Below are 24,904 nucleotides of genomic sequence, written 5' to 3'. Positions count from 1 at the left end.
TGCACATGAAGCATTTGTGTTTGGGAAATGAAAAGGAATGTGTTTTTGTATTCAACAGATGAATGTGTCAGTCACTTGTCTTTTAGCTGTTATTTGCTCTTGATCAGATTTCTGGGAACTATGCGTTGATTGAAAACCAAACTTTAAGTGTAGCTTAATTATTGAACTCTCATGCTAATTAATGTTTTATTTTGTTGTTGTTTTTTCATTGCTTCTTATTTCAGATCTATGTGATGCACACACTGGCAGCCTCCTTGTCTGCCTGTATATATCAGTGTTTGTGTGATGGACACACATACAGGTAAGTGTTGCAAGAACTTTATTTCCTCATATATTTATTTGCTCTTGAGCATTTGCTAAATACACCCACTTTACTATACTTTTTAGACTTTTAATCCCTAACCTGTCATGTTACAGATACTATCCATCAAGGTATCATGAGTACATGAGTAGCTTTATACTAAACTGAAATCCACCAGGGCAATTTGGAAAAACTCTTACATAACCTGACCCAAAAGGGTTGGAGCTCATTGTGGGTATCCACTGGGCTGCATCTCTGAGCAAAAGTCTTGAATTCTTTATGTATTCAAGCAAAGCTAATTACACATTTCTGTTCATTTTCCATCACATTCACATTGAATATTAAGACAAATTATTAATCTGTCATAACTACTGTTATTATATGTCCCTGGTGGTTCAATTAAAGCCAAAATGCTGCCAATAATAATGCACATTTGTGTCCTCTGGTTCACCCTGTATATGTGTTAGTGTTTTTAGGCTTATTGGAGCAGAATAATAAGAAATAATGGGGACAGGACCTGACTGCTGGTAACCAAGCATACTTTATAATGGGAGCGTAATGCAGTCATACAGCCAAACACTATACATGTAATAGCAATGTAGAAACTGCTGTTCAAGATCATCTAAGCATATTCTTTGTTTCAGATTTGCACTTTTTTTTTTGGGAGGGGTGAAATAAAGATGTGTTGGACGTTTGCCACACAGAAGTATGACAGTTACTTGTCTGTTTTGATCATGTTGAGAATGAATTATAAAAGCTGCAGGGCTGCTGTTTGTCATTCTTATTGTAAATACTTAATTAGATTCTTGGTTTTGACAGATGGGAGGAACATTGTTTATTTAAGACTCTTATCTACCACAACTCCCAATCACTCTGACAACAACCCAGAAGGATTTAAGCTTAGAATGGATGAGTGTGTTTTTATTTATAACATTTTTTTTAATGACCCATTTGGCTTATAGCCCTGTTGCTATGTGAGTTCCTTTTTTTCTTTTTTTCTTTTTAAAATAATGTAGCAAATTTTATTAACTAGTGCTTCACCAGACTGGGACCTGAGTCACAGTGCCGTGACTGCAGAGAGACTTGCTCGTGTGTCATGTATCAGAAAAGATGAAGATTCATTTTTAAACTGAGAGCAAACTTTCATTATTCTTTCAGAGCAAGCTGTCCGACCTCACTATTTCAAAGTTAACACGACTCTAAGTGATGTGATTAAATGAGCACATGGTTTGGCATCTTTCTCACTAAATACTTTAAACGTGTATACACACACACACACACACATCTATCCCATGCTGTTCTGAGTTAAATAGTGTAACTAAATTTGCAAGGCAATTTCTAATTTACAGTTTTTCTCAAATGTTAAAACACAAAAGCCAATCCTGTAACCCAAATGACCAGTAGTCTAAACACATTTACTAAATGTAGCCACCATATTCCAGTACCATAAACACATGTCACATGAAGACACAATTCACAAAACACAACCCTCTGTACTCATAAATCTAAACACATTTTTCCTTGCTAAAACACATGTTGCAAAACAACTCTGCTCATATCCTCAAATGAAAGCCCATGTGATGCAAAATGCTTGCCACAGTCACCAATCTTTGAACACAGGGAACACACCTGGCGTCATTCACTACACACAATGACTCAAAATTGAAGACACTTGTTGCTAATGCTGTACCCACATGTAAAAGCAAGTTCAGAGTGCACAGTATGCTGAAGATTCCAAACAAACACAATGGATGAAGGCAGAGTCAGGGGAAGAGGAATTTGATGCAGAGGAGGGAGAAGAGCTGGCCCTGGAAGAAGAGGAGCAGGCCAATGAGGAAGAGGAGTTCAAATGAGAGGAGGAAGAGGAGCGACCAACGAGGAAGAGGAGAAGGCCAACATGGGAGAGGAGAAGGTCCAGGAGGGAGAGCAAGACAACCTCGCACCATCATTACGGACGAGATGCGAGCAACAGCTCAGCGACATAATGCCGCACAGTGATTGTGGTGTGAATAACGTAAATAAAAAAACTTCACACCCTGTTCATGTTTTCAAGATTACTGTTGTGTGCAATAGATTCTGTTTTTGCATTGAGTTGTGTTACAGTAGTGTACGTACATGCAGGATTTTCTATAGATTTATACTACTCATATGAAACTCACAAATCTAAATGCCTAATCCTCTGCAGAGATCTACGACGATCCGTTACTGTATAGCTTCTAAAATATGCATTGGCAGTTATGAAACAAAGAACCTTCTCACAAATTGAGCATTGTGTTTTCAATTGTTTTGCTGTAGTGTGTAATGCTGTGTATAGTGTTTACAGTTTTGACAGCTTCGAGCTGCTCTCTTGGTGTGGGAGTTTGAGTTTTGCAGTGGGAAGGTGTGGTTGTGTTTATGTAGCTTTAGAGAAGGGTGTTGTGTTTGGACATTGGGGGACCTGGTGGTAACGTTTGTGACATGTGTTTTAGCATTTGAGAAAAACTGTAACACTATCTTTGTTATGGTAATTATAATATAAAAAATCTCCCGTTGTGCCGCTGCAGAGGTTTGATGAAGCGCTTTTTCCTTTTGAGCATCTGAGCAAGTGTGTGAATTTTTCAAAAGGTATTTTGAGGATGTAGGTTGCGGGGGTTGAGTGTTGCAAGGTTGACAGGGTTTTAATTCTTTTCCTTCCTACCAGTGATTTTGTTATCTTCAGTCTAATTTGGTTAGGAAATCAGCCAAGAGGTGTATCAAAATGAAGCCTAAACATACGTGAGGTTACAATACCTGCACAGTTGCAGCATGTGTGGCTTTATGAATAAAGTTTGTTGTGAAAAGATGTCTTCAGAGTTGTGACTTGCCGCTCCTTCTGAATGACGTTCCCTTTGACTTTTGAATTCTGTTTGAAGTGGAGGCAATTGGGTTTTTTTTGTAGGAGCTTAAAGGGGGACTTATTGGATGTTAGAAACTTAATAGACTCCCTGGTGACTTGAGCATTCCATATTCTCTATAAAGATTTCCTCTCTAACCGTCCAAGGATTTTTGTATGTTCGAAAGCCACTTGATGTGAGAACTCGGGCACTGATGTTTTCTTTATTACATAGCGTTTCTTCTCTATCACCAAACAGCATATATAGGCAGCTAACCTGAGATGCAGCCCATTAGTATTTCATGTCCTGACAGAACAGAGCTCAAAAGTGGTGTCTCTTAGAAACAACATCCTAGAATTGGGAACAGAGTAAAACATTTTAGCATTATATATTTACACCACCTACCCCTTCCTTTCCTCACTTTTCTGTACAGCTTTTCATGTTTAATATAAATGTTTGGCTTCGCAACCTCATACTTTGCGGGGTCGATTTCTTGTTTCTGTTTCTCCCACAGCCACGTGAACCATTTCACTGGGACTGTGTACCAGAGTGTTTTGCTGTCTCAGAAGCAGCCTCTCAAAACTATAAGCATGGATGAGTCTGTTCAGCCCAACACTTCTCCTGCACAGTGGCCAGGTAAATCAATCAAAACAAACTTTTCACACCGAAGCATATTTTAGTTGTTTTCAGTAAACAAGAACAGTAAACAAGTCTTTACCAGCTCACCCTTCCTGTTTGTGACACGCTGCAATAAATCTTGTTATCGGTATGCTGTTTTATTTCTGCGTCCCACCAACATGTCATATGTTACACACATGGTTATGTTTTAATGCTTTTGTCTGAATAATTCACTTTAGCTACCTTCGCCACAGGTATAAAGTACAGATTAGTTGATCTGATTAGATTTTCAAGTACTTTCCTGCATTAATTTGCTTTTAAATGAGGAAAGACTGAGATTTTTTTAATTAATTAATTAATTAATTTCGATAATGAAACTGCTTTTAAGCTCCCAGTTTTTGTTCTGATGTTAATGGAGGAGGAGATTTGGAACCAGCAGAGCGTTGGCAGCTTTCACACATAATACACCTCAGCACTCAGCAGCCTCGCTCTGTAGCTTTACATGGTCTGCACTGGCAGAGTTGCTGTGGTTCCTAAACGCTTCCACTTTGCAGTCAGACAACTTTCTGTTGATTGTGAAATATTTAGGACGGCAAGAAATTTCATGGACTTGTTGAAACAGTGGCATCCTGTTACAGTACCACACTCAAATTCCCTGAGTTCTTTCGAAAGACCCTTTTTCCTTTTCTTTCCTTCTTTTTTTTTTTTTTAACAAATGCATGGCTAGGTGCTTGATTTATTACACCTGTCCCAGTGAGACTAAAAACTAAAGACAAAGATTAAGAGGTGTGGCCTAATACATTTGTCCATGTACTGTATACGATGTCACCAGACTCATTTAAAACTTTAAATGTATTACTTACTTTTTAGTATACTTCTATTTTCCATGAAATGTTTCTTAAAATACAAAAAAGAATGCTGTCTGTGGGGCTCAATGTTTTACTCAGCAATTAGCAAATGTAGTTTTTTAGTCTATATTCAGATTCTGCTGTCTAAATATCTTTTTTTCTTTTTTCTCTTTTTTTTTTCCCCCCCGCTGTCCTTTACTCGTTCCTCTCACCAGGTATCGCCTCTCTGATTCGTCTGTTGAGCTCAGCAGGTGAGGAAAGCCAGCCAGGCTTAGCTGTGCTGCTGTGTGAGATCCTGACTGCTGTCTTCCTCAGTCTGTTTGTTCACGGCATGACCACTCACTCCTGCAACGAGCTGTTTCGCATCATGGCACACCCACTCAACAGCAAGCTTTGGGTGACAGTGTTTGGAGGAGGCGCTCGAATCCCTGTCATCGAAAAACTCAGCAGTCCAACAAGGACGCCCCCACCAGGTGATTCATTTGGAGGATGTAGTTTCCTTTGTGACACTGGTGTGTTCTTCTGAAGGTGACCTTGTAACTATAAACCACTTTACTCCTGTTAAATTAATTGGACTGTTAGCGTAGTGATATCCACCAACTTATTTGTGTGGGTGTGGGTTTGCCTTAGTGCTTGCTACTGCTTGGTAGACCTGATATAAAGTTACTGTAAATATTTGGAAAAAATCTAGGCGCTTTATTTATTTATTATTATTTTTTTATTTTTTTTAATGAGCAAAAGGCACAATCAGAAGCATTTTAATGGCAGCTTGAAAGGGCGATTTAACACACTCTTAACTTTCTCTCAACACTCCAGCCTCACCAAGTGGCACAGACAGGAAGTCCAAACGATTCAGGCTTCTCTCATCACGTAGCGGATCCAAGGAAGAGTCTGGGATAGAGAGGGAGGGACCATTGAGTCCAAAGCACCATGTCCCTGTTGTGGAACAGGAAGCTCCCTCTATCTTTAAAGAACAGTTCGTCCCTCCAGAGCTCAGCATTTGGGATTACTTCATCGCAAAGGTAATCCAAATATTAGTAACAGTGGTTAAGAAGTAGTTTTAAAACATAAGCCTGCATATCTGCTCTCATTTCTGTTGGGATTTTGTTGCATCTTCAGCCTGTATAATGATAGAATGACTTTTTAATATAACTTCAATTTAACATCTTCTATAATACATTTAATTTTGTAAGTTGTCTCTTCTTTCCTTATACGGTTTTGTTGTTGATCTAAACAATTTTGTTTGTCTGTCTTCTGTTTTCTTGCATTCAAGCCTTCACTACCACCGTCAGAAAACAGAGTTGATTATGACTCCGAGGCGAGCCAGGGAAGCGAAGATGAAGACGACGACGACGACGATGAATATGATGATGTGTTTGATCCCAACTCACCGCAAAGGGAGCATTCAAACCACAATTCGTACAGGTATTGGCACAGCACTGAGTGCATATTTCTCCAGTCAGTGACTCATTTTTGAGCTGCCAAGATTTAACCTGAAGCTCTTTACAGCTGCTTGTCTTTTATTTATTTGTGCTGCCTCTAAATTTTTCTCCACTCTATCTGAATAAACCTAAATGTAATTTTTTAAAGACTCTATTTCGGTTCTAAACTGGTTTCTTCTCCTTTTAAGTTGGTGTTTGATGCGGCTGGCCATGGTTCAGCTGGTGTTGGCCAATCTCAAGTCTTTCTACCTTACGGCAGGATATGATTTGTTAGGTAAACACTAAAATATACGCCAGCCCCTCGGATGTACATCCAGGATGTAAAGAAGCACTGTCCTATTTCTTACTGCTTGTCTCAGCTAGTCTTATTGTCTTCTTTTTAACCACAGACCTGCCTGTGGCCTCTCCTTTGTGTCATGCTGTGCTGAAGACGCTGCAGCGGTGGGAGCAGGTGCTGCAGAAAAGGCTGGAGATCTTCGGGGGCCCCCCTTCCAAGTATATCTCCACCCACCTCCATGATGAAATTGCCACACCTGGCCCCGCCCTCCTCAGGCACAAAACCCTATTTGAAGCATCAAATACCCCTTTCAGGTATTGAATCAGATTTTTTTTTTTTTTTTTTTTTTTTACTTTTTTTGTCTTGTGGTTTGTTTATTTATTCATTTTTTTTCTCTTGTGTATCCACAGAGGTCCTCAGTCAATGCTTTGCATTTTCCCCATGTTTATTTCCACAAACCTGTTTATGTCAGTACTTCTTCATATATTTGTTATTTATTTTGGCATGTAAGTGAGGTGGCAGTGATTCAGTTTGTGGCCTGGGGTAAAGTTTTCATCTACAGCAAAGTAAACACATCAGCAAAAAAAAACAAAAAACAATATTCCCTGCTTGTGCATGCAGCTTAAGAGGAAAGTGCCCAACTGTCTCTGCATTGTTTACATTCAAATTCAGGCTATGACTCACAATGAACAGCAAGTACACCTCTGTGTACTGCTGATGTATACTGCTAATTAAAACACTGTCTTTAACAGCGTCCACATGAGTGGAGAAAATTCCGATTGGCAGTTCTAATAAATTCATTTGCAGAGTTCTTAGTGGACTCATGACTTACACAATTTGCATACTGATGGAGAAAATAAAGAAATACATCGGTTAATTTGGCTTGGGGAAAATGCTAAATGAAAATTTGTATTAAAGGTATTATTAATAATATTTAAAAGTGAAAGTAAAACAAAAGAAAGGAAACGGCTAACCTAATAATCCATAAATAAATAAATGTGGATAATTAATGGATCCAAGTCATCCTCCCTGCCACTTAGTGGACATCCAGCTGCAACAGTTTTGCTAACATCTGCTTCAGAACAGCAGACAGACAGAAGGATAAAGACATATTAATTACTGTCTGTTATTTACTTTTTTCCTGTTTAACTGGCTACTGTAAGATAGTAAAATCACAAAAATTGGGATTTTACTAACTCAAATATCTCTTATCTTTAATAAATTGTGGAGTAAATAGAAAAATATTCAGTAAATTCAAAAAATCAGTTTTTCTCACTTTTTTAGACCACCATTTTATCCATGTGCAGACTGACCCCGTTGGATACCACAGTAACATAGTCCATGGATTTACTGTTCTTTGAACAACATCATTCGTGATTTGTGATGTTAAATGCACATTACTGTTGACGATGTTCCTTTCAGGTCCAGCCACCACTCGGCGCTGCCAGTCAAACGTTTATGGCACTTTTTGGTGAAGCAGGAAGAAGTGCAGGAGACCTTTATCAGAAATATCTTCACCAAGAAACCGGGCACACATCAGGTATTTACATCATATCCCCCTGCTTCATGATTGCGTTGCTGGCACATTTTAATCATAGTCACTGAATAACACATTAACTATTTTGATATGATAACAAAATGCATCATTCCCAAGCTAAACTGCATTATTATTGCTTTTACATCCTTGTTATACTGTTTTTGTTTTGCATGCCAGCCTCTTTTTTTTTTCTTATTACTGCCTCCAGTTGCATTATTTTCATTCAAATAATTCCACCTTTTTTGATTAACAGCACAATAATTGAGTCTCTGTATGTGTTTGCATGGCTTGCCACTGGTGGTGGTTGCACTTGTGTGTGTGTGTCTGTGTGTCCACCCTGTGCTGCTTCCCCTGTCATTAAAGTCGGTTGAGGACCAGACTGACAATATGAAATGTTCAGGGATGGACGAGACAGGAAACAATCAGGTACTGTTTCTGATGAATTTTTGCTCATGATGTTGCAGTGGGATGGGTTGCTAAACAAACCTCAGTATCTGTTGCAATATTTAACCAACTGAAAAATCAAAAACTGAAGCTTTTGATTTTTTTTTGCTGAATGTGCATCAAGAACTACATTCAGCAAAAGCTTAAATGTAGTTCTTGATGCCTAAGATTGGTACATACGTCGACAGTGATGGATACTGAAAGACTGCGGGTGATCAAATGCCTTGCAGGTATAGCATGCTTGCAAGAAATGTAACATTCATGTCAGATGTTGTGTACATTTTTTACAAGTTTGACAAGTCGGCTTCAAAAAAATCCTCCCACATTTATTTGCTCTTTTTTTGTTTTGTTTTTAGGTTGGGTTTTTTGTTTGTTTGTTTTTAATTTTTTAATTTTTTTTAATTTTTATAAATAAGTGAAAATCACTGTTGCTTCAAGGCTGTTTAATTGGTCACAGAGTTTTATAGTTTATAAGGGACTTAAATATGAGTTTTACATATTGTCCCTATGACACAACTGCAAACGTAAAGCTTTGAAGCCTGCAGTACCTTGCCTTTTTGTTTTTCTTGTAGCATGTTTATTCAGACGTGCATAACAAAGTAGTATGTCTGAGTTGACAAGACCCCTCTTTATGCTTCAGTCACACTAAGGAAAAACGGTTGTTGGCGATCGGGTGCAGAGAACTTGCAGTCTCATTGCTTTTGAAATCGGTGTCAGTTTGCTCTGAGTTTGTGATAATACAGCAGTTGGAATAAATAGGTAAAGATCACAAGTCTCTTGATGTCACTTGCAAATTTTGTTATCTACAAAGAAATTGACATTAAACATTAAGTACTTACATTCAGAGTTCAGTCAAAACCTCATAGATTTGAAATTCAGAAACTTCTCTACAAATACACTCAACAAAAATATAAACGCAACACCTTTGTTACTGCTCCCATTCCCCATGGGATGGACGTAGAGACCTAAAATTCATTCCAGATACACAATATAACCATCCCTCCCAAACAGTGGTCACAAATCAGTCCAAATGTGTGGTAGTGGGCACATCTGCTATATTGAGATAATCCATCCCACCTCACAGGTGTGCCACATCAGGATGCTGATCTGACATCATGAGTAGTGCACAGGTGTACCTCAGACTGCCCACAACAAAAGGCCACCCTGGAATGTGCAGTTTTTTGCGCTATTGGGGGTCTGGGGACCCAGAACCGGTCAGTATCTGGTGTGACCACCATTTGCCTCATGCAGTGCAACACATCGTCGCATGGAGTCTATCAGATTGTCAATTGTGGCCTGTGGAATGTTGGTCCACTCCACTTCAATGGCTGTGCAAGGTTGTTGGATATTCGTGGGAACTGGTACACGCTGTCGTATACGCCGGTCAAGCACATCCCGAACATGCTCAATGGGTGACATGTCCGGTGAGTATGCTGGCCATGCAAGAACTGGGACATTCTCAGCTGCCATCTGCCCTGAACAATGTGAACCATGATTCATCCGTGAAGCGCACACCTCTCCAACGTGCCAGACGCCATCGAATGTGAGCATTTGCCCACACAAGTCTGTTACGGCGACGAGCTGGAGTCAGGTCAAGACCCCGATGAGGACGACGGGCATGCAGTTGAGCGTCCCTGAGACGGTTTCTGACAGTTTGTGCAGAAATTGTTTGGTTGTGCAAACCAATTGTTCCAGCAGCTGTCTGGGTGGCTGGTCTCAGACGATCTTGGAGGTGAACCTGCTGGATGTGGAGGTCCTGGGCTGGTGTGGTTACACGAGGTCTGCGGTTGTGAGGCCGGTTGGATGTGCTGCCATATTCTCTGAAACGCCTGTGGAGACGGCTTATGGTTGAGAAATGAACATTCAATGCACGGGCGACAGATCTGGTTGACATTCCTGCTGTCAGCATGCCAATTGCACGCTCCCTCATTGCTTGTGGCATCTGTGGCATTTTGCTGTGAGACAAAACTGCACATTCCAGGGTGGCCTTTTGTTGTGGGCAGTCTGAGGTACACCTGTGCACTACTCATGATGTCAGATCAGCATCCTGATGTGGCACACCTGTGAGGTGGGATGGATTATCTCAATATAGCAGATGTGCCCACTACCACACATTTGGACTGATTTGTGACCACTGTTTGGGAGGGATGGTTATATTGTGTATCTGGAATGAATTTTAGGTCTCTACGTCCATCCCATGGGGAATGGGAGCAGTAACAAAGGTGTTGCGTTTATATTTTTGTTGAGTGTACTTACAAGCTGTGCTTTTCATAGTATAACCAAAGTACAACCAGTAGAGTAGAAGTTGAGAGTCAAAAAGGCGTCATAAACAAGTTGTGCTCAACTGAGTCTGATTGACTACAATGTGTCTGCATTTAGAAGTTAAATGCCAGTTATTTGCATCCGATCCAGGTTGGACTGCAGTTGTTTGGATGTAATCTGTACAATCAAAATTTTTGCTCAGTGTTCGGGGGTTATACACTGAACCTGTGGCATCTGTTGCATTCATTTACCAACAGCAAAAACATTTAATGGTTTCTAGTCGCAGGGAGGTAGCTGTCCTACTTTTACTCTAGTGTGGCTGAGCCATTATACATGTGACTGTATGAAATGTAAATACCATATGAAACGAGACCATACTGTTTAATGCGGATGTGCACATTTTACGTCTTGAACCTGTCACGCATTATCTTAAATGCTAAAACTGTGATCAGGACCAAATTACAGTACATGTATTTTTAGTGCCATGTACCCTGAATGCTCTTGTCAAGAGTGAGATATTAATCTTGCATTTAGCTGTCTAAATATTCATGTGAATGTGAACCATCAATTTTAAATTGCACTGTAAACTGATGCTTCATAGAGGTTTTCTAATCTTCTTGCTCTCACCATGCAAGCTCCCATATTATAGCTACTCCATTTGGCTCAGTGTTAATTAACCCAGTCTCTCTGAGGACAAACTATGAAGCTGAATAGCTTCTGATTAATGGGCCCAACACTGTCGCAGTGAATCTGCATCCTACAGGGATTATGTGCTCGGCAAAAATGGCAAACCACCATATTTAGATTTCTGCAAGTCAAGTTATATTTTATTCCATCCGACAGAAAATGACATGGTCTTTTCCTCTCGAACAAATGCGGTGAAGACGTTAATTCAATCTCATGCTTAGAGGATGCTTGGCTTTGGCATCAAAGTGTAACATCTCTGTACAATATCCCACAGGACCACAGTGGTACAGTGTGTACTTGTGCTTATTGCTGAAGGGTTTTTGTTCTCATGCTGTCTAATGACAGTAGCCCAGTTATGCTGGCTGCTGTATTTAACAGTGTGGCCTGATGCACTGAACATGGCCTTTCCTAACCCTAAGGGCAAGACAAACGAATACATAAACATAAAATACACAAATTGCATAGCAGAGAAAACTGTGAGTACGCTTACCTAGATTTATGAGCATCATCTACAGCAAATAATTTGATAGTTCACTTGTCAACCCTTCTCTTGTCGGGTCATTGGTCCTGTAGCATGAAAGGAAACTGAAATTATGGTGGATATTTGTCTGCGGGAAATGTTTCAGTTGTAATGATTGAATCCGTGTGTATTTTCTGCTGTCTGCAGACTGAGTCAGATCAGGGCAGCCCTGGAGGAAAAGCACGCATCATCCACAAGGAATCTGACATCATCACAGCCTTTGCCATCAACAAGGTAACAATTTGCTGACACAGATGTCATCGAACAATACGAAGTACTATGAGAATAAAAGAATGCATTACTCAAGCATGCAGCCTGTATTGGTCAATTTAATTAAACATTTAATATAAGAAAATTGCCATTAAATTGATTTAGTAATCTCTCTCTTTAAGAGAGTGTTTGGAAGGATAACTAAATAAACACAAAGTTTCCTCAGTGCAAAAGTATTGGAATCATACTTTTATCTATTGGAAAACTGTAATACAAACAAAGTTAACACCTTAAATAAACTGTTAAGTTTATTCAGCTTGTTAAGTGTGAGGTAACCTTTTGTGGGAGTTAGACATTTAATGTGATATACACCCCCAGGATAAGAATCTCGCCTCCAGAAATCTTCCTTAAGAATATTTGTTTCTCTAATCAATATTTTCATGTGTGCAGGGGGTCAAACATTGTTGTCGGTTACGAGGAAGAACTCGCAGAAGATGCAGATACTTCTAACAGTAGTTTGTGCAGACCAAAGAAGGAGACTAATAGGAGGATTGGACTAATAGGCAATAAATATGTCAGTGTCGCATTTCTCAAGAGGCAAAAAAAATCAAACAAGTAGCTTTACCCCAATTGTGCATAGTGACAGATCGATCTTGTGTGGTAAAACAAAAGTACCACTTACCAAATTAAGGAATATGTATTGTGAATATGGGGCGGGGGAGCTCTTCCCTATTCCCTTTGATAAATAATGCATGATTATATGTAATTCTTACAGGACTTGCTTATTTCAAAGCACGATTTACTCTTTTCACATTTTCACATCCATATCGGATGCTTTGTTTACATGCGATGGATACCTTGTTTTTCTGTACTATTATAAAAAGATGGCAACTATTTGAGTCGATTCCCCAGTTGCAAATAGATGTGTGGCACATGAGTTGCATTCGTCGGTGCAAACTAAATCAGACTGACGTGTTCGCGCTCTCAGGGCTGATTGTGCAAGCCTTTTTATCTTCTGTGTTTTTGTTCATTTTGTTCAATGGTTCGGACCTGGTGTTAGTGAATTCTTCTCAATATTCATCTCTGTTCACATTAGTCTACGTTAGTCTGAGCTGTGTGTTTATCCAGAGTGCTGTATTAGTACTGGCTTCTTCTAAAAAGCAAAAATGGAGAAGGGTGGTTTTAGTGTTGGTGAATCTCTACATTTCAGATTTGGCACATGCATCCAATCCAATTTTATTTACATTGGGACTCATATTTCCCATACCCCAATCCTCTCTGCGCTCACTTCTCTCTCTGTGTTTCTCCCAGGCCAATCGTAACTGTTTAGTCATGGCCTCCACACATGACATTCAGGAGTTGGATGTGTCATCCATCTTGGCTACTCAGATCTTGACATGGATCGATGATGACGAGGCTGAAGCCAAAGGGTAAGACAGCAGTCTGCTTTATACATATATACAAACAGCCATGAGTTCATCCAGAGTGCCATCAACTGTTCAACCTCGTGCCAAAAGAGCAAAATGTAAACGTTGGATAAAGACACTTTAGATTGTGTACATGCATCTGCACTGCCTCTCTCTGTATAGCACAGAGAGCATCTGTTTTTATATACAGAATTCTAAATATTAGCTCACAAATCACATTAGGCGTTAAGGTACTTTGCAGGTTTGTTGTTGAAACCTCTGTGCATATCAGTCCAGCTGTTGCAGGACTCATTGTTAGCTAATGATGGCTCTTTATGACTGGTTTGAACCAGCCAGGCACCTCGTCTCATCATATACATCACTTCTTCTTCTTTCTTTTTTTTCCTCTAAGTGTGGGTGGTGACGACTTCCTGGTGGTCCATACACGCGATGATTTTGCCGCCCTCCACGGCACCACGCCATACACCCACAGTAACCCTGGCACTCCTATCAACGTACCGTGGCTAGGAGGCATGCAGACGGGCAGAGGTGCCGCCGTGGTAAGCTCCCAACCTGGATTTATACAATAAAACGGCCAAATCACAAGGAGTGCTGTATTTTTGTTGGGTTCTTTTGTTTGTTTTGTGTTTACATATAAATAACATAATTGTGACTTTTGTTGTATAATATTGGGCCGATTTCAAAAATGTGCTAGTGTTTTAAAAGTGTTACTTTTAACATTTGCATTTCACCAAAACCTGATAAAACAGTTGTGAAATTAAAGTTGGCTGAATGTTCACCGGATTATCTAAACAAATAGATTTTAGCAGATTTCTGTTGTCTTGATGTTTGGAAACGATCAGATGTAATATCAAGCACAGTTTTTCACAGTTTGGCTCCATGAGCTTTCATTCACTACGCAGTGATAATGGGTTTATAATACTCCCTGCTGCTTTTGTGTAATTAATTGATGTTGTCTGCACTTTTTGTACTCAAAGCAAAAATCCTCAAAGCATAGCTTAAATAAATAATTCATTTTTGTCTCTGTCTGTTTTGCCAAAAGCGTTGCGGCTGCTAACATTAGCTCCTCTCATTGGCTTACTGAGGAACTGAGATGGTGTTTTGAGATGTATGAGTCAAACGTTTCTGCTGTTTTTGTGGAAAACTGTGCTGATTTCTACCGAGCGGAGAAGGTTTGCTTTAGCAGGAGGGAGATAATTTGGTTCTTGTGGTGTCATTGAGTCAAGTAGATGCGACTCATGTTTGTTATTTCAGCTAGTTAACTTATTGCTCCTGATATGCAGACTGGACAGTAAGAGCCACTTTGCATCGTAAGTATTTTACCAACCAGTCAGTTTGTTCAGTGTCAGAGTGGAGTATATTTTGAGATGAATGATAAATGGAATCCTCGATAGAAAATACATTGCCATTAATTTCAGCCTCTCTCAGCCAACAGTCATGTTGCATATTTTCACTCTGATATACTGAGGCTCAGTAGGTTTTTCCTCCTATCATTATAATAGAACAGCCTTGTATTTATTCTTTAATTTCAAAGCAGGGTTTATTATTAGCTAATAAATTGACACACGGGAACTCTAATACTTGTATCAGTTTGGTATCAGATGATGAAATACAGTAAATACTAGGATGGTCTCTGTTGACTAATGTGAACTATGTCCTCAGTCTTTGCTTAAATGAAGGATGTAGTCAATGTGATGTCACCCAGTGGTTTTGGGCACCAGATCTGGCAACTTTTTCTTAGAGACAGAAGTGATTAGCTCTGTGTGAACGCTAGGGAATATTTAATTGTGTAAAAATATATACCAGATGAGGATGGTAAGATATGGCACTGCCCTGGTGTACAGTTATTCATTAACTCTCATATTACACATGCCAGAAGTTTCAAATAATGGGTTCACTGTATGAACATCAGTTTCTGCAAGCCAAAACTGAGCATGTAAATGGCTAAAGTTTATGAGGGGCAGCCAATCAGAAGAAACAGTGGTCTTAAGGGAGAGGAGTAAAAATGGAATGCACCATAAAACAGCTCAAAATCCTCCTTTATTTTATTATCTTTTTTAAAAAAAACTGGATTATTTCTGAGTGCAAGAACGAATATGGAGTTACAAATAAATTACCCCTGAAAGAGAGCGTCAAACAGGAGGGAAGCAAAGTGGCAAAAGTTTTTTCCGCTCAGGCTGATGGGCTATTGTCCTCACCCCCCTGGGCGTGCGGGCAATGTGGTCACCTAAGTTTGTGAATGTAGTAATTTGAAAACTAGGTAACGTAGGATTTTCAAAATAATACCATAGGTGTGTTGACTGGGAAGCTGAGGGTTGGCTAATGGCAGTTGGCCAACCCTCCAGTATTTGATGCCAATATTTTTAATTTATCCGTCAGCTGCATGAACAAAATATTGAATATCAATTAAAATGTCTAACCTACAGTATGTGAAGACATTAAGTTAGACTTAGTGTCTGCCTTTTGGACTATAACGTAGACAGAATTTACTTTAACGAGAAAATGATAGGTTGTCAGTGGATTCACTGGAAGCAGGAGTAAGCACCTTTCTTGCTTTTGATGATCATGATTAAAGGGGTCACGTTAAAGTTAATCATCAGAATCTACATCATGTTATTTCTGAATGAAGCACGTGTGAGGGAGCCATGTGAGAAGGGATTTAAAAATCATTCCTTCAAGTCATGTGACACCGTCAGGAAACGTGTATTTTGTGTAAAAGGGGCTTTAAAACAGCATAACACTGTTTCACTACATCTCTCTGCACTTCACCTGGTTTTAAAGATTTATTCTTTACCATGATGAAGCTCTGTTTTCTCACTGAATTTCTCCTCCTCCTCCTCTTCACTTTTCTTCTCCCAGTTGATCAAGAGAAATATCAACAATGTGCGAAGAATGACCTCCCATCCCACACTGCCGTACTGTAAGTACAACTCCGATGTCTGTCGGTAGATTAGAAAACTATTCGCCTATTAAAAGTGGTATTCGGACATCATATATCTGCTGTTGAAAAACAGCCTTCAGGGGGTGATTACATACAAAAAAAAGTTTCTCTTATGTTGATATTTGTAAACTGGCAGAGCTGTTTTCCATTAGTCCCAGTGCTGCTAAAGGCTGAGTGCGCTCACTTTGCTGCAAACTTGTATTTTCCAGTCAAACTGCAGACTGGTGATGCAGCTGAGGAGTGTTTGTCTGGGATGAAAACGGCTTTCAATCAATTTAACCTGGTCTTCACTTATGTAGTAGATGAATTTGGGAACAAAGAAGTGCCAAAACCCTCCTGTTGAGGTCTGAATGGTCACTGGGATGTATTGGAAGATGAGCTGTTATCACGTGCGGTTTTGTTTCTGTTCATCAGACCTGACAGGAGCTCAGGATGGTAGCGTGAGGATGTTTGAATGGGGTCACTCCCAGCAGATCATCTGCTTCCGAAGTCCAGGCAACTCCAGAGTCACCAGGATACGATTCAACCATCAAGGAAACAAGGTTACAAACTCTCACACCCCTCCTGCTCTGTGTACCAGGATAGTGAACACATTGGCCTGCTGACTACCGCCATACAGATGTCAGGCTATTCTTAGCTTTGCAACATGACTGCAGAGTGATGTGAGCCTGTCGCATTCGGAAACGTTTTCACACTTCCTCTGCCGTTCAGGCACGGACCACAGCGGGGAGGTTGGCTTCAGCACGCATTGTTCTTCAGCTCAGTGATTCAAACACTCTAAACTGAGGCACTCGCCTCAAGCTAATAATTTTCTCAGATGGTGCCTCTCTCGTGCCAGCGCTCTCTTACCTGCTTGATGCAGCCCAGAGCGCAAAATATGCTTTAAGAGGGCAAAAAGGAATGAGAGGATATAGAAAGCACTTTAGTTATGTAAGTGGTGCTTGGCCGTATGAGGCTGTTGACATGTTTTGGAGGACAAATTCACAGTGAGGGAGTGAGCACAAACATTTTTTAATATATATGTCAAATGCAATATAAGGGATCATTCTATCCTATTTACAGCAAAGTGTGATATCTGCTTTGTGCTTGTTTTCTGTAGTTTGGGATTGTGGATGCTGATGGAGCCTTGAGTCTCTGGCAGACCAACACAAGCGGGACTACACCGAAACCATATCTGGTGAGATGCTCGCAGCTCATTTAGCTGGTTTTTCTTCTATATCCCTCGAGTGTCCTCCTGTTTTTCTGTCACACTCCTTTTTGTTTATTCTTGTCCTGCTTTATAATTAACGTCACTGTCACTTCTCTGTTTCCCGCTACCAGACTCTGCAGTGCCACAACAAGACAGCTAATGACTTTCTCTTTGTGGGCTCTTCCTCCCTCATCGCCACTGCGGGTCTTTCAACAGACAACAGGTCCCACAGACTTTCCAGTCAATTTAATCCTATGCCACCTCTCATTAAACACTGAATCTGCTGTGCCTAATGATATGTTCTGTAATGAAAATGTTAGAAAATACTGTAATTTGGTTACTTTTGACTCTACAGGAATGTGTGTCTGTGGGACACACTAGTGACTCCTGCTAACAGCCTTGTGCAAGGTAAGATACTGCACCTAATTAGCCTATTTAGTAGTGTCTTTGGCATGGTTAATCACATGCTTCAATGGATTTTCTCCAGCTACTCCAGCTTTCTCCAACAGTCCAAAGACATGCATATAAGACTAATTGGTCTTTCTAAATTGGCAGTACTTGTGAATGTGAGCATGAGTGATTGCGTCTCTGTGTTAGCCCTGTGATGGACTGGTGGACTATTCAGTTTTCTCCCCCTATGACAGCAGGGAAAAGGACAAGATATTAAATTAATGGAGGATGCCTTGCAGGCTCCTTGGTTATGGTTCACAGATTCCTGGAGATTGCCAGTGTCCCCACATTCAGAGCCGCTGTTCTGTAATAAATACCTTTTGGTGTTGGAAAGAAAGTTTGAAAACAAATTAAATCAAATGGCGAAAAACATTTAAGAACTATGATTGACATTTTTCTCTTCTGTCTACCTCTCTCTGTCCTTAGCTTTCATCTGCCACGAGTCCGGTGCCACCGTGCTCTCCATGGCCCCCAGGCAGCAGCTGCTTATCACAGGCGGGAGGAAGGGCTGGATCAGCGTGCTGGAGCTTTCCCACAAGCACCAGCGGCAGAGCTTCCAGGCCCATGACTCGCCGGTCAAAGCACTAGCCGTCGATCCAACTGAGGATTGCTTTATCAGTGGATCAGCTGAGGGCAACATTAAGGTTTGTCAACTAGTCTTTTTGACATTTGATGTGTGATAAAATGTTTCTGAGTGGCATTTTTTTTTCAGGTGTACAGCACTTGTTAATTTGTTTGCAAGTGGGAAGCAGACAGTTTGCTGTGATATAAATGCTCTTCGAGTTTCTTCTCGAAGGTCTTTAGTTTTACATGAGCTTCGCTGGGTACAGTGATCCTAAAAATCTATATGAAGAGACTTGATCATTTCCTCTACCCTCGTAAATTCGTCACTTGCAGAACTGCCCTCCAGGGCGTTTGGCACCCAGACGTGTATGTCTCTGTTGCGTTTATCGGTGGAGACGGTGACCTCCAGCAAAGCAAAAGAAATCCATTGTCACTTGTGATTAACCACCTGCTCGGGACAGCTGTGTGACTGATGGAGACTAACATGTAAGGTGAAAGTGGGTTGACACTGGGAAAGGCAGAGGAGAAGGCAGTAGGAGGAGGATGTGAATGTCTGCAGCTAATATATTACCAGAGACAGCAGGTCTTTTTTATCTTTTTGACTTGGATATGCTGCTGCAGATCACACAGCTGTCACTCCAAGGATGAAGCCCCTGTGTCGCTCACATGTAGAATGGTGCAGTGCACATCTGCTTGAAATTCAAATGACTTTCACTCTGGATAATTGCTCAGAAAAAAAAAACCTTTCAAAGCTGTGCGTGAGGTTACTCATCTAAAGTCTTTAAAAGCTTATAAATGTGCAGCACAACAGTTTGCAGTTTGCAGTCAGTCAATATACAATTAAAGTGTTTGATGAGAGCTGGAACTTCAATAAATTAGATACCTTAATGAATCATGCAGCTCCCAGACTGAGAATAAGAGTCAAATGATCCAAGTTGTTCAGAGCCTATCGAGGTCTTCAGTGGAAACTCAGCCATGTATTTCTGTTTTTTCTGGTAAAGAGGCCACAATACATTCTGCTGCAGTAGCACCCAAACCTGACCGTATTACATTGATGTTGTTTTCAGTGAAGAAATAATTCTTAAATACAGGCTTAAAGGGGCAAAGTAAGAATGCATGAAACAATGAAATGTCAACAGCGAGTTGTAGCCATGACAGAATAAAAGGTACCAAATTAATCTCAAGTTTGAACTGGATACCACTAAGAGCACATTTAAGTTTAAACTACATTAGTGACTATAGCTACAAAGGGATGAGAGGAGGGGGGGGGAGACAAATGTCCAACATCACAATAATAATCATAACCGTGATGAGACCCTGGCACTGCAAAGATTATTAGGACGGTTTGCTGTGAACTTGCTTTTGAAATAGTAGTTTTGAAGGCTTGGACCAGGTCTGCAGCCACTTGCATACTTTGGAGCAACTTTCATGCATTAAGATGGCAATAAAACAGAAGCTGGCAATTACATACATTTTGAAACAGAAATTCAGAAAATCATCCGCAAACAGTGACCCAGTTGCTGCAGGATGGTTACTAACTGTAAGTCATAGGACATAGTTGCTTAGTAACCTTGCTTTTATACAGGAATATAAACAAGGATGCAATCAGTTGGCAACCAGTTGAGTTGAATCTCCTACTGCACATTGAGACACGTCGCAGACAAGTTGCGCTCACTGATTCACATGAATTTAAACATGCTGGAATTGTCATTTCTAAATTGGAACCTTCACCAGTTTGTCTGAGACTGATTCCAGTCTGAGTCAGAACATGATTGTTCGATGGTTGAGTGTGTTGCACACTCAACACACAAGTAACACAGTTACTTGTAGAAAGCAAAGAATTCAGCACAATCATCAAATTAAGAAGCAGTTTGTGACTTTTTCATCTTGGAGTTAGAGCATCGGAGAGAATTTATGGCAAAAGATATTTGGTTTGGGGGATTTTAATTAATTTTTTTATACTGGTCATGTTTTTTAATCAGAGAATGAGCTTCATCAGGTTCTTAGTAGGTTCAGTTCATTCAGGTTTGGATTGTTTATAGATGTTTTTATAGAGACGCATTCTCCCTTTGACCGAAACAAACTCCATTAAACTGTCCTGTTTCTGATTTTTCAAATCTTCCCTGCTTCCTCCAGGTTTGGAGCCTGACCACGCATAGCCTCCTTTACACCTTTCCCAACGAACACGCTCGCCAGTCGCTGTTCAGGAACCTCGGCACAGGTGTGATGCAGCTCGAAGTGGGACCAGCTAACTACATCTTCTCCTGCGGCGCCGACGGTACCATGAAGATGAGGATCCTCCCGAACCGCTTCAGCGTTACGAACAACAACCACGGCAACCTCAAGAATGATGTGAAATTCTTCATATAGACAGAAAAGTGTGGCATTAAAACAGTTTATGTGAGCAGAGGCACGATTTGTGAATTGCGTGTCATACGTGATTGGAAAAATGGCAACTGATTCATTTCTAGGATTTATAGACTTTCACAGAAGGGAGCGCTCGCCGGTTGATCGGGCGTGACCGTGCTGTATCACCTGTTGTGATCCACCTGAATCCAAATTTGACTTTAAAGCTAACCAAACACAGGAGCTTTTACAAGTGTTTTAAAATGTAGAGAAAGGCAAATGCAGGCTAATGTGCACGGGACACCTTCAGTCAGAATCAGCTGAAGGAGAGACAAAATAAGCAGCTGGAGACTCTGCACAAAACAGCCATCTCTGTCTCCACCGAACAACACACGGAGAGCACTTTTTGCACAGGAAGTGAAAGCTGTAGGAGCAGGTGTGAAGTCTAAACCTGCAGCATTGTTTCACTTATACAAGATACGTTTTAGTTTGTATTAGGAAATCAGTTGTGATGATGGCAAAAGCTCTTCTGGAAGCATTCAGGTGATCACTTTCAGAGCCCTTGGCACAAAGCGGACATTCAAAGCACATCATATCCAGTTCTGGTGCTCCAGATAAACCAGCTTGGTTGGAGTAGCAGAGGATCAGGACGCTTCACAGCCTCCTAGTGTTATGTTGCTGCTGTGTTTAGTTTTAGGCACCTTTCTGTAACCCAGCTGCAATTGAAATGAACGCAGGATTTATAACTATGGTACCAATAAACATGGTTCATGAATTTAAAGCAGCGGCTTAACATATTTGGGAGATTCTCTCATTCGTTTTCTGATACAGACCTTACGCGACAGTTTTAGACTACTCTCGTGTTTGTCCGCTTAAATATGAGCCTTCAGCGAGCTGCTGGGTGGCTTAGAACAAAAACCAGAAATGGGGAAACTGCTAATAACGGTCACAAAATCAGCCGATCAGCACACACTTTCCTGGGATCCACGCACTCATAGGTAATTAGCTCCGTCCGTTAAAGAAGAGTCTGGCATATTGACGCTTTTTACCTTCATACACACCATCTGAGAGCAGTACAAGTGCTCCTTGGCTGATTTTGTTACTGCTAGACGAAGCCAATAGTTTCCACATCAGGGCTGTCTTTATTTTTAACAGACAGACATGAAAGTGGTCGAACGCTGTCAGAAAGCAAGTGTTTTCCAAAATGTTGAGCTGCTCCTTAACCAGGCTAGCAGGATTTGGTACATTTAAACCACTCTCACGTGACGTGAGTAGCATTCATCATCCATGCTCTGCCGGGAAACCTCTGTTTTTTTGGTTTGTTTGTTTGTTTTTTACACACACCAACCATGCAAGCACACCGCCCTCACTCCCCAGCGTCTCCTCCCAGAAGCCACCACAAATACTGCTCAGGAACAGCATGAAGAACTTGGAAAAGAGCCCAGACACCCAGATTCCAATGTGATCTGCCACCAGAACAAGCTTCATCCTCGGGGGCCACCCCTCCACCCCAAACTCACAACCCTACAGGACCCGAAGGATCCGCTGCACCGACCCAAAACCACTCGCTCCATCCCTCAGCCGGTCAGAGCTGTTCATCTGAGCAGCTTTGGGAAACTGTTTCGGTCTTTTTGGATGGTTTAATGTTGTGGCTGATCGGTGTATGCGTGCCACCACCCAGTGGGCTGTCTGATTGTGCCAGATTTTTGTGTATTTGCACGTAAAAACTAAGCTAAATTATATGTAGTGTTATGAATATAAGGATAGAAGGCAGGCATGGTCTTAGGTGATGAGATGATGACAATACGTAATGAGATATTTGTTCATCTCGGCCTAGAACCAGAGGTATTCATTCAATATTAAGTGTCCTTAAATCTCTGAAGGCTACTTCTGCCAACCTGGCACAGTACTAGGACTGCTGGTTCTGCTCATGTTGTTTATTATTGATAATCGGTTGCACAAGGTAGCTTCAATTTAACACATTGATAGGGGCCGTCAGAACACCACCTCTGGGTGAGTTTTGTTTTTGGAAATGTTAAGCTTCCGATCATGTAGCAGGAAGCTTTGCTGTTGGCAATGGAAAGGGTTTTTTGAGGGGGAGGGGTTCAAATTTTATGGAGATTTAGTTTTGCTGTGGAAATGTTTTATTCCGGTTACCCTGCACCTCCCTTTCATCGACTCCTAGCTCTAATTTTTCACATGGACCATGATTGACAGATGTCTTTTGAATAATTTGCCTTTATTTTAATTTGATTAGATTTACTTCTTCTTTTGTCACACTTAATTATCAATTATCTTTTTAAAAATTCTTTAACTTCTTTTTATATCATCCAAATGCAGCTCATTGCCTTCAGTACACGTTTGGAAAATACAATCTAGGCTGTTGTATCACATGATGCGTCTTCCACTTGACTAAGGAAGAGGCTCTTACAAACTGTTAATCCAGTAAGCTAACTGCCCATAGAGCCTTGTTTTGCTGCTGTAGGGAAGCAAATAGAGATTAGCTTTGATTTCAGGGTGGATGAAGTATAGAAAGCCTTTTATATGAAGCAGGTTGATCACAGTTACATACTGCGTGTGTAAATATAAAGATCCATGAACTAGCTTCTGATAATACCTGCATAATCGCAACGATTAGTCGTAGATTAGCGGTAGGTAACGACGAAAGCCACTTTATGAAGAAAATCATTGTGTACAAACAGGTATATTTATGAAAATGTTCATATTTAGAATTCTACTGTTCAGGCAGCAGATGTAATCTTACTAATTTTTCTTTTCTCGTCATTGTTTCCTTTTGTTCTGGGTTTTTTTTGTTTTTCTGATGTGGACTATTTTTGTTTTTCACACCAATTAAAGTGTTTGGAGATTCCTTTGTACTCCTGCAGCAGAAGGACAATAAAATGAGTTTTATCAAAGCCAAACGATATCTGCTCGAACAGACACTGGAGAATAAATAATTGTTGTTGTTTTTTTAATCTAATACTTCTCATTATTCTTTCAAAGACTGGAAGATTTCAGATTCTCTTTATTAACGTTAAAATCGTAGATGAAGAAAAAACTCACTTGGCTTGATCACAAAGAAGCGGATCGTCATATCAAATATGCAAGCTTTAAAAACACTTGCATATTGAAAATGTGAATTTGATCAGATTATTCTAATTTTATAGTAGAGATATTGTATAAATCAGTGTATTATAAACAGGAAAATGTACTGATGTAATAAAAGGATTGTATAACACGAGCAGATGTGTTCTGTGATGTCAGAGCATTGCAATACACAATCATATCGGTATTCACTTAGTTACACCTGTTAATCTGCATATTGATCTAATCAGCCAATCGTACGGCATCGAGTCGATCCATTTAGGTACACAGACATGGCAACGATGACCAGCTGAAGTTCAAATTAAGCATCAGAATGGGGAAGAACGATGATTTAAGTCATTTTAAACGAGACGAAATACTTTAACTGTGATTTGGCGCTATATGAATGAAAGTGAATTTAATAAATAATGGTTAACTTTTTCACACCCATTTCCAGCTCCATATATATTCTTCCGCTTTGTTCGGTGAACCTCTCGGTTTATTTAAGCTATACGAGCTCCTTTACGTTTAAAACATTGACCTTTTGTCTGATCGGTACGGAAGAGGATTAGGGCCACTGGGGGGGGAAGTGGGCACGTCTTTTTTATTCTTCTTCTTTTCCTGAATTCATTTTTTTTTTCCAGTGGCCCTAATCCTCTTCCGTAAATCGGCCATCTCTTACAAACCAAAGATTTAACCCATTAAAGCCTGAAAATTCTTTTTTATTATTATTATTATTTTAAATGGTGAGTTTATTAAACCATCTGACAAATTTGTTAAAAAATAAATAAATTTAACTTCCATATTGACTTTTAATTTGCATCTGGCTTTTTTAATGTGTTTTGCAATTTATTTTGGTTTTTCAGAGGGGAAAAAGTCACACTGGTGATGTAGTGAAGTCTCAG

The 24,904-nt window shown here is 40.2% G+C and overlaps 1 protein-coding gene across 6 annotated transcripts in view; it reads left to right on the top strand.

The window, feature by feature from the left end:
- Positions 1-24,156, top strand: part of dmxl1 (Dmx like 1) — a 63,621-nt gene extending 39,465 nt beyond the window's left edge. For 5 of the 6 annotated variants that reach the window (XM_086314803.1, XM_086314800.1, XM_086314799.1 and 2 more), the window contains exons 33-51: positions 225-301; positions 3,668-3,789; positions 4,835-5,092; positions 5,436-5,641; positions 5,893-6,044; positions 6,250-6,335; positions 6,451-6,652; positions 7,761-7,878; positions 8,239-8,301; positions 11,936-12,022; positions 13,310-13,428; positions 13,817-13,964; positions 16,285-16,345; positions 16,781-16,908; positions 17,466-17,543; positions 17,687-17,778; positions 17,911-17,963; positions 18,432-18,649; positions 20,706-24,156. In XM_086314803.1, the coding sequence (XP_086170929.1) occupies positions 225-301; positions 3,668-3,789; positions 4,835-5,092; positions 5,436-5,641; positions 5,893-6,044; positions 6,250-6,335; positions 6,451-6,652; positions 7,761-7,878; positions 8,239-8,301; positions 11,936-12,022; positions 13,310-13,428; positions 13,817-13,964; positions 16,285-16,345; positions 16,781-16,908; positions 17,466-17,543; positions 17,687-17,778; positions 17,911-17,963; positions 18,432-18,649; positions 20,706-20,939 (2,502 nt within the window). In that variant the 3' untranslated portion in view covers positions 20,940-24,156. The remainder of the gene's footprint in view (positions 1-224; positions 302-3,667; positions 3,790-4,834; positions 5,093-5,435; positions 5,642-5,892; positions 6,045-6,249; positions 6,336-6,450; positions 6,653-7,760; positions 7,879-8,238; positions 8,302-11,935; positions 12,023-13,309; positions 13,429-13,816; positions 13,965-16,284; positions 16,346-16,780; positions 16,909-17,465; positions 17,544-17,686; positions 17,779-17,910; positions 17,964-18,431; positions 18,650-20,705) is intronic. The other variant, XM_086314804.1, reaches the window with a different exon arrangement.
- Positions 24,157-24,904: the final 748 nt, after the last annotated feature.

The sequence above is a fragment of the Aulonocara sp. 'chitande type north' Nkhata Bay genome, linkage group LG12 (genome assembly GCF_057382095.1).
Source record: "Aulonocara sp. 'chitande type north' Nkhata Bay isolate Kocher_YH1m ecotype deep benthic linkage group LG12, A_spYH_male_GT1.1, whole genome shotgun sequence".
NCBI lineage: Eukaryota > Metazoa > Chordata > Actinopteri > Cichliformes > Cichlidae > Aulonocara > Aulonocara sp. 'chitande type north' Nkhata Bay.
Note: the sequence above shows the minus strand (reverse complement) of the source record. Positions and strands in the feature narration are given on the sequence as shown.